Raw genomic sequence first — 13,468 nt, forward strand, 5'->3', positions numbered from 1 at the left:
GCTGCGGAGACGTCCTGCCTTGGTAGGAGGGAGGCTGTCTCTAGGAAGTAACTGTGAGAGCGGGCCCTGGGCTGCCTGTGTGTCTGTCATCAGCTCCCAGCACAAGCCTGGCGCAGAGCACAGGTAACTATGTGGATGTCAGTCACCGGGGAGGGGTGGAATGTGTGTTCGCAGCCCACTCTACTCCCACCGTGGCTCCTGACTCAGAGGGCTGACATCACTCCTTTCCCCAGGGAGGGCCCCCCACAACTGTCTTTCCCTCCCACAGCCCCATTAAGAGAGATAAGGGAGGCTGAGAAAGTGTCAACAGCCTCAGGGCGGGAGACAAAGGTTAGAGAAGTGACTTCTCCGTCCTATAATCACAGGCAGGTGCTTTGGAAAGGACTTCCCCGTGGGCCCTGCTTACAGGCAGAGGCAAGGAGGTCCTGAGAGGTTGTGAGTTGCCAGAGGACACACAGCTCAGTGAGGATTCATCCCCCCCTTCCCTGCTCCCCTCCCCAAATCCCTGCTACCCTAGCTCCAAGCAGAAAGGAAAATTAAGGAATTAGTTCTGTGAGTGTCCCTTGCCTTGTGCCTCATGGGATTATGTTCAATTTCTTAAAACTGGGAGCTTCCTCTGGGCCTGACATGGGCTGCTCTCCGCCTGCCTTCCTGGAGCTGTGGGGTGTCCCGCCGCCGCTCCTCTGGGGTCACGGGAACAGGCTGGTGAGAGGCCCCTCTGGCCCTGGCAGCTGTGTGAGGGCACAGTCAGTGCGGCTCCGCTCCTGCCCTCGGGCAAGTCTCTCTCCGCCCTGGGCCCATTCTCTCCCCCTGAAGGTTGAAGTGGGTGAGGAGGGACAGTCTCTAACGTCGCCCCCTTAGCCCTCCCTCTGCCTGAGCATTTGACTGACATTTCCAAGTCTTCCCTTGTAGCCTGAGGTGGGTGGGGCAGGGCGGGGGCTGTGTGAAGTGATTTGAGGACCCCCCCACCCTGCTCTTTCTGAATCAAGCTTGGGGCTCCATATAGACTGGGAAAATGGGAATGTTGGGGTGCTCCATGGCCTTATGGGACTGTTGTTGACTACATACTTCTTGGATCTGTACCTATGTCCAGCCGGGATGGGCTGTGTCCTCCGTCCACCTCCGGCTCCCTCCAAAGTGACTGGGCCCTTCTGGGAGGCTCTGCTGTGAGGCAGAGGGTTGGGGTCTCAGGTGATGGTCGAAGCCCCTGTTTCTCTTCAGCTCCCAGAAGAAAGTGCTTTGGCCCCCTCACCTTCCTGGCTTCTGGGCCCTGCTGGAGGAGTCCAGGTCTTTCGATTTCCTCACTGAGGGCTCAGACCCCGTGGTTGGGCAGGACACTTCTTTCAGCGCTCACACCCACTTTGCCCAGCACAGACTCTCTACCCAGCAGACAGTCTGACAGAGCGGATTTCCCCGCACCCACTCTGTCACCTGTGCCCCCCACCCAGCCCGGCCAGGGGGCAATGAGGCCGTCCGTGGGGCTGGGAGGTGGGACGGCAGCAGGCCCGGGCACCCCCCACAGCCCATTTCCCAATGCTCCCTCTCACCACCTGCACGGCCCGGGCCCTGGGGCCTTGGCTTACAACAGGGGCCTGGGACAAACCCCACAGAACAGAGCCCCATTGATAGCGGCCACCAGGGCTGGGTGGGAGGAGACCAAACCAGCCACCGCGTGGTGGAGGTGGCTGTGGGAGCCCGTATCATCCTGTTCCAAGGCAGGAAAGCCCCAGGGGGAGAGGGTGGCATCCTGCCCCAGACAGTCTCGGCTCAGCCTCAGCTCTGGAGTACAGAGGATAACTGGGAGCACCCCTCCCTCCTGCTGGGGGAAGGGACTCTCCACACCCTCCAGCCCACAGGGCCCCTCCCTCTGCCCCTGGGGCGATGGGGCAGGAGTGTCTGTTGAGGTGAGGAGCCAGCCCAGTTGGGAAAAGATAAAAGCCATCAGTGACCCAGCAGCTCACCGTGCTCCCTCCCAGCTCTCAGCCTGTGCTCCAGCCCCTCTGACAGCCATGAGGTCCTCTGTGGCTCGGCGGACGTACTCCACCAAAGGGGGCTTCAGCTCCAACTCTGCCAGCGGAGGTGGGTCCAGGGCCCACACCAGCTTCAGCTCTGTCACGATGGCCCGGAGCAGTGGCAGTGGTGGGGGGGCCCGCTATGGCCCTAGCATGGGCAGCTATGGCAGCCGGAGCCTCTATAACTTGGGGGGAAGCAAGAGCATCTCCATCAGTGTGGCTGGAGGGGCCTCCTCAGGACGGGCCCTAGGAGGCTTCGTCCATGGCAGTGGGGCCTACATGGGCCTAGGGGCTGGAAGGCAGACATTCGGGCCCGTCTGTCCTCCTGGTGGCATCCAGGAGGTCACTGTCAACCAGAGCCTGCTGACGCCCCTCAATGTGGAGATAGACCCAGAGATCCAGCGGGTGCGCACCCAGGAGCGGGAGCAGATCAAGACCCTCAACAACAAGTTCGCCTCCTTCATTGACAAGGTGAGCCGTGGTGGAAGGAGGCAGGGGCCCCTGGGGTAGAAGCAGGGCCTCCAAGAGGGCGTGCGCTGGGTGGAGGCTGTTGCAGCCCATGTGCACTTGGGTGGGGTTGATGGATGCCTTTTGAAGCTCTTTCGGTCGGAGCCTGGGATGCCCAGATGTGGATAACTGGAGACAATCTTCAGGTCTTTGCTGTAATTGCTCGGATCATTATTAACATCTGTCCACAGCAACCTTAGCTCACAGTTACATAGTGGATTGTCTTAACTGGGTGACCCTTACTGCCTTTTGTCATTTGACAGCTGAGAAATTAGCTCAAGTGCTAAATTACCCAAGGAGTTCTACCTGTTACCTATTCTCTCAGTCTGGGTGGAGGCCTAAGGACAAAGATGTGATCAGACACAATGAGGGGGTGTTCTAGGGGAAGTCACCTTTTGCTCCTCCTATTCATCCTTGTTGTTCAAGCCAAGAAGCTCAGTTTGGGATGGTTACCAGGTCACCATGACCTGGGGCATGGAGTTTGATCTGGCCCAAGTTGGGAGTGTCCTGACTCCCTCCCTGGCATCCAGGCAGACTGGAGAGGCTGTTGTCCTGTTCTCTGGCATTTCCAGGTCCGTTGTGCTGACCTTGTCTGTCTCCACCCTGAGCCTCCAGGACCATGATGGGGAAAAGCCTGGTGGATGACTGTGCCTTGGTTCAGTGATTTGTATTTCCTTTCTCCTGTGATACCCACAGTGTCCCATGAGGAATCCCAATAGGTAACATTGGACTCATTTTTAAGAAGAGAAAACAGGTTTAGAGAGGTCATGTGATTTGCCCAGGCTCATCCAGGTACTTGGAGGAAGAGGTGGGCCTGGACCCAGGGTCATAGACCTCATGGTCATTGGCACTAAGAGGTTTCATTACTGCTCACGGCAGCTGTACCAGCTGCATGGTGCTCTTGGGCCATGCTTGTGGGCCAGGGGTGCTGTGGGGGTGGGACCTGGAGAGACTGGATAGGCAAGGGTGAAGCAAGCCATTCCACCCACCCTCCTCACCTTCTCCCCTGGTGACCTTTTATCCTTCTGTGGGACTGTCCCAGAGGTTAAACACGCAAAAACCTCTCTCAGGCTCTCAGAATCATGGCCTGGGATCTGGGGGTTTGAAAGGTTGTCTGTGTCTGGTGTTTGGGAACCTTAGCTGGGCAGAGAAAGCCCAGGGGGCTTCTTAAACTCTTTCCATGAGCCCCCTTATGAGTCTCTAGAGATAAGGCTGGGCATCAGTATTTTAAAAAAACACCTTAAAAAGTCAGATTTACAGAAAAGTTGCAAGAATAGTACAACATACTCCTAATATACTCTTACCCAGATTCACCAATTTTAAACATTTTGTCACATTTATATTTTTCTTTCTCTTTTTGTGTTTGGGTACATATATAATCATAATACTATACATATATAGTTGTATATACATTATGTGTGTACACACACATATATATGCATCTGAATTTTTAACAGCTGATTTTGATATAGAATTGGGGTTCAGAAACATTGATCTAATCCGATTTACCCAGGACAAATGAGAAGGGGAACCTAGGGAGAAGTGACTTGACTGTCACTAACTAGTAAAACTGAACTGAGGCTTTTATATTTATTAACTCTTTAGAGTCCTTGTCATCAGATTGGACTGTCTTTTCCAGCAGAGACTGTCCCCTCAGGAGGTCCTCCCTTCAGCAAGGCTTACACCTGCACTGCCCCTGCGATGTCCTGGTCATCGACGGATGGCGGCGATCAGCCCCATTCTCGATCCCTCCTAGGGAAGGAGGGTGGTGCCAGCCCACCACCCTTCTTGCTCTGGCTCAGGTGCGCTTCCTGGAGCAGCAGAATAAGGTGTTGGAGACCAAGTGGGCGCTGCTGCAGGAGCAGAGCCAGAACTCGGGTGTCACTAGGAACAACCTGGAGCCCCTGTTTGAGACCTACACGAGCAGTCTGCGCAGGCAGCTGGACAACCTCCAGGGTGAGCGGGGGAGGCTGGACTTAGAGCTGAGGAACATGCAGGATCTCGTCGAGGACTTCAAGAACAAGTGAGGAGGACTGGGCAGGCCGGGGCTCTGTGGGGATGGGGCGGGGCATTGTGGAGGTCTCCCAGAGAGGACCTCGGGTCCTGGGACCCACCTGGGTGGTACACAGGCACAGCTGCTTTCTTCAGGGGCTCAGACCCCTAGCCTCCTGGAGGATGGTCATACTTGTCAATACTTTTGAAAAGTCTTTATTATAAGGTGGGGAGAATAGTGTAATGAACTTATATGTTTTCATCACCCAGCTTTAATAATTATCAAGACAGCCAATCTTGTTTCACCTGTGTCCCTACTCACTTTCCTTCCTCCCTTATTGTCTTGAAACAAATCCCTGCCATCATTTAATTTAATTTGCAATATTTTTTACTGAATATGTTCATACAATTCACCTACATAACTTGACTTCTCAAACATAAGCACAGTGCCATAATCACACCTAAAAATTTTAAAACAGTAATTCCTCAATATCATCAAATAGCCAGTCAATTTTGAGTTTCCCATTTAATTTAACGTACTAAATTAAAAAATACAGTTTGTTTGAATCAAGATCGAAATAAGGTTCACATATTATGATTGGTTGATATGTGTATTTATAATTTTAAGGCATATTTTTTCATAATTTTTCCAACATCTTGACATGAGCAATTTCTAAACCTTAGAGTCTCAGCAAAAGAAGTTGGAGAGAACTTAGTTGTTTAAAGTGCCATCCTGTTGACACATCTCCACCTGTTCCTATAAAGCCTCCCAAGGGCTCTGATCCAAATAGATGGCTTCTCTTGACTGACCTAGTGTTGTACAAATTCTGTGCCCATTTCCTCAAAAGAGGCTGGAGGAATACTTAGAAACTGCACCTCAAGTTTCTTCACTGGGTGGCTGCATTACAGAACTGCTCCCCAAAGGTTTTCTTGGCCAATATGGGAACCATCAGGGCTTCCTTAAAGGCAGATCTCAGCTGAACCTTCTCTGGGTAACAGGTATGAAGATGAAATCAACAAGCGCACTGCCGCTGAGAACGAGTTTGTGGTGCTCAAGAAGGTGAGCAGGGTGGCAGGGCGTGGGGGCAGGTGGTCCTTTGGCTGCCAGAGTGCTGGGCTGACTATGAGGGAGGCGAGAGAGCTGGGGGCTGAGCCATCTGTCCTGCTCTCTCCCTCGCCCCCAGGATGTGGATGCTGCATACATGGGCCGGACGGATCTGCATGGCAAAGTGAGCACCTTGACAGAGGAGCTCGACTTCCTGAATCATCTCTATGAAATGGTGAGATGGCCAGTGGCCAGGAGTCATTACATACAGCACTGGGGATGCCCTCGAGGTCTGATCTGAATTCACCGGTGCAATTTAGTAGATGCAAGATAAACCTGGACTTTTAATTAATACTAACTTCCATTTATTAAGTGCTTAAATGGGCCAGGCACTGGGCTAAGCTCTCAACAACTCCATAACATAAGTACCATTGTCTCCATTGTATAGTCAGGGATACGGAGGCTCAGAGCAACTTGCTCATGGTCCTGCAGTTCGTCAGAGGCAGTGCCGGAGTTAAAATCTAGTTCTTGAACTTCAAACTCTGACTCTTGCTACTATGTTATGCTGTGTTCCCTTCCTGCCCAGCTGGTAATAGAGCAAGAGATGGAGGAGCAGAGAGGGGCTGAAATGGGACTGAGGTTCCAGATTGGAGCAGGAGATGAGGTGTGGGTAGTGGGCAGATCAAAGAATCCAGGAGGGGTCCCAGGAAACAAGGGGGATTTGAAGACTTGGGTGAGAGGGTTGAACTTCACAGGAGCTGATCTGAGAATCACAGACTTTATGAATTGGCAGAGGCCTCAGGGTAAACCTTCCACTCAGTTTAAAGCTCTTTCTCTAATCTCCCTAATGGGGATCATGTAGGCTCTACTTGAATACTTCTATTTTTTTGGGGGTACGCCTTTTGATTGTTGAACAACTTTATTAGAAAGCTGACTTGAATCTTCTTCCCATGGTTTCTGCTCTTGATTGATGCTGATTCTGCCCTCTGGGCTGAACATACCCAATTATCTTCCATGTGGCATATGTCTTTCATGTGGCAACCCTTTAGAGGATGATGAAGGGACTGAAATCTGTGATATGTGAAGAAGTTTAGGAAACAGAGTTCTGAGTCCAGAATTCAGAAAACAGAGAGGAGGCTCCAGATACAGACTTCTATTCGTGCAGCCTAACACTGCACTAGTTTATGTGTTATTTAAAAAAAAAAATTTCACCATGTTTGTTCCTTAAAAATCCCCCTGGATTTTTTTTTCACATGAATGCTTTCAAGTGAGATAGGCGCCCACTGTCCTCCAACTTTCTGCATTTGGGAAGCTGAATTTTTGAAACCGAATGCAAGAGCTAATGATTCCCCTTTCCTTGTGAAAGGTTGTTGAGGTTTCATCCCATCATTGTAGGTTGCTGTGGGCACTTTGAAACTGGATTCTCCTCTCCATGTACTAGAGATGCCCAGTTGGATCACTGGATATATTAGTGATGCGTCAGCTTTGGGTTATCTGTAGACTCCGCCCACTTCCAGTTTAGTTATTTGATATTTCAGTGTAAATCGTTGATAAACACATTAAGGCAGACAGGGTGAGAACAGAGTCCTAGTCCAAGGACCAGGTCAAGAGGTGGACAGAGAAGGTGAACCAAAGACCAAAGCAGGGTCACTTCCCGTCAAAGTTCCTCATTGCCTCTCTGTGCCTCCCTGGAGTAAGAACGAAGGCCAGGGCAATCAGTCCCTTCGTGCCTCGTGGGCAAATCACCTGTGATTGCCACTATGGCACTTGGTAAAGGACTTCACAGTCAGTCTGGTTTTGGTTAAACCAGATCTAGAGGGAATCTGTAAGTCCAACCACCAATTCCTGGCATGTCTCACAGGGCAGGAAAGGAGCCTCATGGCCTCCCTCTGGCCAGGGCGGGCGGGGTGGGGGGCGAGGGACCCAGCCCCTCCTGCGGGTGCCTCATCTTGCTCAGGTGCTCTCCACCCGCTCTTCCCTTCAGGATCCCTGATGTCTAAGGAGGCACATGCCATTTCTTTCTTTCTTTCTTTCTTTCTTTCTTTCTTTCTTTCTTTCTTTCTTTCTTTCTTTCTTTCTTTCTTTCTTTCTTTCTTTCTTTCTTTCTGGTACGTGCCCCTAGCGGGAACTGAACCCGGGACACTCTGGTCCACAGGCCGATGATCCAACCGCTGAGCCAAACTGGCTAGGGCGAGGCACATGCCTTTTAATCCACAAAGCTCTTTCCTTGCCAGGTACATTGGTTCTGTTTCTTTGGAAAAACCTGAACTTTCTGTGCCCTGATTCTAACATGACCACCCTCATCCACTCTTGTTGGTGTCCTGTAGAGAGTTTTTGCCTCCTTGTCTTAAAAATTCCAAGTTGATTTTCCTCAGGACCACACTCTGACATGGGACTGTAGAGGGTTCCTGAGGTGGGGAGGCTGAGGGGGTGATCCTGCAAGATGATGTCAGCAGTGTTGTCATTAGGTGGAGAAAGACAACTGTGACAGTGATGTCATCTGTAGTAAACATGCCTTGTGGGCACCTTGACTGACCTTCAGAGAAGTCTGGGAAAATGATGCATTTTACTGGGCACCCACCATGGGCCACGTATGGATCTGAATTATTCTGTCCTTGTCTATTATGATCCCATTGGCTGGAGTGAAGGGCAAATGTGTGAGAAAAGCTGGAGGGAAGATCAGAATATATTGCAAGGTGTTGACTTTTGGAGGGGAGATTCTCTCTCCTGTGGATTCACTCAGGAGCACTGAATGGATGAGTGATTTGATGGGAGCTGGCCTGGGGCAGGAGGACCCTGGGGAAGATAGAGGCATGGCCCCACTGGGAGCCAATGCAGTCCTGACCTGGCAGTAGAGCTGCTCAGAGCCAGAACACAGAAACCAAACCTGCCTGTTTATGTGTAGAAGCTGTTGGTCCTAGAAACACAGGGAGGGTCCCAGACCATCACCCTGGTCTATACATGTCTGTGTATTCTAACCGCTGAGCCAAACCGGCCAGGGCAATGTCTGTATATTCTAGAGGAAACCACTTGGGCTTTGTTACTCGGCTGGCTGGTTCTAGTCTGGATGACCTTGGATCTGGTGAACTTGGATGTGTCACTTCTCTTCTCCAAGCCTCTTTCCTCACCTGCCTACAGTCAGGGCGACTGAGAATGGCGGTGCAGGTTGTTAACTGGCTGAGTGGATAGTAGGTTCAAATCAGGCTTATGCTCGGCTCCCAGGCCCTGGTGTGGGAAAAACTTCCGAGAGGGGAACCTTTTCTCATCTTGCACAAGTGCACCTTGTGGGCGGCTGTGGCCCGCCTGCCTCAGAGGTGTTCTGCAACCACAGGGACTAGAGAATGTGCTGGCTTGGTGCCTGGCACCAGCTTGAGTGCAGTGAGTACATGTTCCCTTTCCCCTTCTTTAAGTTCTTGGAAGCCTGCAAACCCACATAAAGAAATGTTTATTAAAATGGGGGTGCCCTGGCCAGTGTGGCCCAGTGGGTAGAGAGTCGGCCTGTGTCTGAAGGGTCGCAGGTTCAATGTCCGGTTAAGAGCACATATCTGGGTTTCAGGTTTGATCCCTGGCCCCTGTCGGGGCGTGTGCAGGAGGCAACCAATTGATGTGTCTCCCTCACATCGATATTTCTCTTTCTCTCCCTCTCTCCCTCCCCCCCTCCTTCCTTCCCTTCCTCTATCTTTAAAAATCAATGGAAAAAACATCCTTGGGTGAGGATTAACAACAAAAAAAGCAACCCCATTTCACAACTGGAGAGACTGAGGCCTCTCTTGCAGTTGCATCTTCCTTCGAGGGTGGAGCCTGGGGAAGAGCACAGACCTCCTGATGCTCCTGGACCTCTGTCCTTCATCCTTCGGCTGCTTCCTAGGGGCCTGGTGGCAGCTGTTTCTGTTTCTTCAGGAGCTGAGCCAAGTGCAGACCCACGTGTCTGACACCAATGTCATCCTGTCCATGGACAATAACCGCAAACTGGACCTGGACAGCATCATCGCTGAGGTCAAGGCGCAGTATGAGCTGATTGCCCAGAGGAGCAGGGCTGAGGCCGAGGCCTGGTACCAGACCCAGGTGAGAAGGGTGACTGGCTTAGCTGTGAGCTGGCACTGCACCTTCCCCTCCTGGGAGAGGCCTGGGCCACTGGGCTCCTTGCAGGCCTCGGGCCAGGCACCTCCAGCTGTGAGGGAGGGCCAGTGGTTACTCATGTGGGTTTGGAACCATCTGACAGCTTACTGCCACTTCTTTGGTTTCTAGTATGAGGAGCTGCAGGTGACAGCTGGGAAGCATGGGGACAATCTGCGAGACACCAGGAATGAGATTGCCGAACTCACTCGCACTGTCCAGAGGCTGCAGAGTGAGGTCGACGCAGCCAAGAAGCAGGTAAACCTCTGGCTGGGGGCCTGAGGGACTGACTGGCCCAGGTGTTGGTGGAATTGGGGGGCCTTCTTATTGTCATTCTGAGGGATGAGATCTGCTCTTCTGGTAGACAGGACACACTCAAACGCTGGACCGTCAACATAAACATGCTCCTTTTACAAGAGAAGAAACCAAGGCCCAGAGAAAGAAAGGGACTGTCCAAGGTAGCACAGCATATTAGTGGTAGAGCAGATGGGATGATCTCCTCTGAGGAGATTGATCCCATCTCCAGATCAGAGCAGAGGCTAAGGGTTCCAGGGTCTAGGTCATAGCTGCTGACTCCATCTCAGGTATGGCTGCAAAGTGTGGACTCATCCCTAGATCAGAGTGAAGCATTTGATTATTGGTGAGGTTGTATTAATTATTTTCTCTTTTGGGGCACTAGGCTGAGTTGCAGCAAAAGGGACTAATTAGACTTCAGTAAGGACATTCCCACTGGTGCTACATGATCCTGCTTATGTAACAGCATCTTCTCTTTCAAATGAATATTTCTGATTTCCTTCTTTCCCAGTCAGTTGTGGTGGGAGCAGGTGTGGAATGGTGATGATGGGCCTAAGGGCAGAGAGATGGGTACAATGACCTTGGAGGATGTTCTCAATACCTCTCACTCCCCTCGCAGTGCCAGCAGCTACAGACTGCCATTGCAGATGCAGAGCAGCGTGGGGGTTTGGCACTAAAGGATGCTCAGAAGAAGCTTGGGGACCTGGACACGGCCCTGCTCCAGGCCAAGGAGGACCTGGCCCGGCTGCTGCGTGACTACCAGGCCCTCATGAATGTCAAGCTGGCCCTGGACGTGGAGATCGCCACCTACCGCAAGCTGCTGGAGAGCGAGGAGAGCAGGTGGGGGTCCCTTCTGCCGAATTCCGAGGACTTCCCAGCCTGCCCTGTGAGAGAGCCTGTGTAGTTGGCTCTGGTGTCGGGGGTCAAGGGATAAGGGAGAAACCAGGGTGCTGGGCTCTCAACTCGCCACTTTAGGGAGGCTCTCTACTTGTGTCTGCTGCCTCTGGGAAGGCATGAGACGTAGAGAAAGTGACACGAGCTGGAAACTGGGCAGATCTGTTTTGGAAAGGGCTTTGTCTCCTCTCCCTCAGAGCAGGGTGCTGTCCATGGCCCTAGAGGGGAGGGAAGGGAGGGCAGGTGGCATGGCCTGCTGTGTCGCTGCTTCTCTGCTGCACCGGCTTTAGCACCTGCTGGAAGGGTCCCAGGCCCAGCGTGGCCACAGGCACATTCTTCTCCTGTCTCCTGGTCTTGTTTCTCGAGAGCTGACCAACTGGACTGAATCACTGTAGAGGCGGAGAGAGGGAGGGAGAGGGTTTTTGCTCAGGATCCTGGAACTGCTGACCCTCCTCCTGGCCTTTCTGTTCCCCCAGGATGTCTGGAGAAAATCCCAGTGCTATCAGCATTTGTGAGTATTTTGCTGCCCTGCCCCGGGCCAGGCCCCTGTCCTCTGCTCAGTCCCCTCAATCTGTCCTTGGCCAAAAGCACACATTTCCTCCATTCGAGCCCCTGGAGACAGGTGCAAGGGGTCCTCAGGGAATGAGCTTCCTGCCCCGGCCTCTCGATCCATTTCCTATGGCTCCAGTACCTGACTTCTTTCCTGCTCCTCACTGATTTCTTTTATCTATTTATTTTAATTCTCACCCAAGGATATTATTCCATTTATCTTCAGATAAAACAGGAGGGAGGGAGGGAGGGAGGGAGAGAGAGAGAGAGAGAGAGAGAGAGAGAGAACATCGATGTGAGAGAGACACATCAATTGGTTGCCACCCGCACGACCCCAACCAGGGCTGGGAATGAACCACAACTGAGGTACATGCCCTTAGCCAGAATCAAACCCTGGACTCTTTGGTCTGCAGGCTGATGCTCTAACTGCTGAGCTAAACTGGCCAGGGCCCTCACTGATTTCTGAAAGTCCCCGGCCCTCTCTCAGTGTGCTGCCTGGTCTCACCCACATCCTTTGCTTTGCAGCGGTGACTGGCAACTCTACCACTGTGTGCGGAGGCGGCGCAGCTGGCTTTGGGGGTGGCATCTCCCTGGGTGGGAGTGGGGTTGCTAGCAAGGGTGGCTTCAGCTCCAATGTGGGCTACAGCACTGTCAAGGGAGGACACGTTTCTGGGGGCACCTCCATCCTGCGCAAGAGCACCACAGTCAAAACGTCCAGCCGGAGATACTAGCTGCCGAGCCTTGCAAGGTGGGGCCCCACTTGTCCTCTCCCCACCCCACTCACCCACCTCTGCTGCTTTCCCCACCCACCTCCCCAGGAGCGGGAACAGTCCCAGGGCCACAGATCCGGTGTATTTGCATGGCAGACTCTTCGCATGAGATCTGCATCTTGGGAAGGGCTCAACTCTAGTCAGCTTTCTCCTTGGTTCTGCAATGGGATGGGAGGGGAGGTTAAGGCCACTAGTGTGAGTGATATGTTTGGGTGACCATTTGACCACTGAGAGGAGACTAGATTTCTCAGGCCATCTCACTTTCCACACCTATGCTCATCTGGTCTGAGCTTAGGGCAGGCTAGGGGAGGAGGAAGGGAAGCCAGGAGTGGTCCCCAAATGCCCTTCAACCTCCCCAGTCTCCCACCAGACCCACCCACTCGCTGAATCTACCCACAACCTCCTCTGCTGTCTGTGCCTGTGATGTGTCTCAATAAACAGCAACTGCAGCTAGCTGTCTGTCTGTGGCTCCAGTCTGTCCTGCCCAGGGAATGGAAATTGTCAACTGATTAATCTCCCTGATGGTTGAGGCAGCAACAACCACATGCTCTTTATGCCCCAATCATCGTGCTGAAAGCATATTAGCTCAGATCATCACCACTCTTGGCCTTGGCTCGGGCTCTCTCCCTTGAGAGCTCAAAGAAGGCTGGAGTGAATATGTAAGTTGCTCAAGACGGAGCCCAGGTACTGAGCAGCTGACTATCAACCAGCCTATCCCCTGATGCTATTGAACCCTCCACTAGCTCTGTGGGGCAGGCAGAATGATTGTTTAGTGGAGAGATTCTGGGCTTTAGAACTAGGCAGCCTTGGGTTTAAATCCCAGCTCTGCCACTTACTAGCAGTGTGACCTTGGGCTGGTTACTTAACCTCTCTGAGCACCAGTTTTCTCTGTAAAAGCAGGGTGTGATGAGAACACGTATAAAGCATCTGGCTTATGAGGGCCTCAACAAGAATTGCTTCCCTTGGCTTTCCATCTTCCTGGATTCTGGTTTCCCAGCTCATCATCCTGGAGTCAGATGATTTCTCTCTCAGCCTTCCCATTCAGTCATTAATAAAAATTCACGTTTTCCCATCAACAGCAGAATACACATTCTTTTCAAGGGTACATGGAACATTTTCTAGGATAGATAATATGTTAGGCCACAAAACAACTCTTAGCAAATTTAAGAAGGTTGAAATCATACCATATATCTTTGCTGACCACAATAGTACAGAATTAGAAGTCAATAATAGGACGGAAACTGGAAAATTCACCAATGCCTGAAAAATGAAACAACACTCTCTTGAAC

At 52.0% G+C, this 13,468-nt stretch overlaps 1 protein-coding gene across 1 annotated transcript; it reads left to right on the forward strand.

Annotated features, from left to right (window-relative positions):
* The first annotated feature begins 1,996 nt into the window (after positions 1 to 1,996).
* KRT79 (keratin 79) lies at positions 1,997 to 12,195 on the forward strand. The gene is made up of 9 exons (XM_036252165.1): positions 1,997 to 2,483; positions 4,322 to 4,542; positions 5,511 to 5,571; positions 5,696 to 5,791; positions 9,457 to 9,621; positions 9,805 to 9,930; positions 10,586 to 10,806; positions 11,337 to 11,371; positions 11,935 to 12,195. The coding sequence occupies exons 1-9, from the start codon at positions 2,010 to 2,012 to the stop codon at positions 12,138 to 12,140; spliced, it is 1,605 nt and encodes a 534-aa protein (XP_036108058.1). The 5' UTR covers positions 1,997 to 2,009; the 3' UTR covers positions 12,141 to 12,195.
* Positions 12,196 to 13,468: the final 1,273 nt, after the last annotated feature.

Source organism: Molossus molossus, unplaced genomic scaffold, assembly GCF_014108415.1.
Source record: "Molossus molossus isolate mMolMol1 unplaced genomic scaffold, mMolMol1.p scaffold_m16_p_10, whole genome shotgun sequence".
Lineage (NCBI taxonomy): Eukaryota > Metazoa > Chordata > Mammalia > Chiroptera > Molossidae > Molossus > Molossus molossus.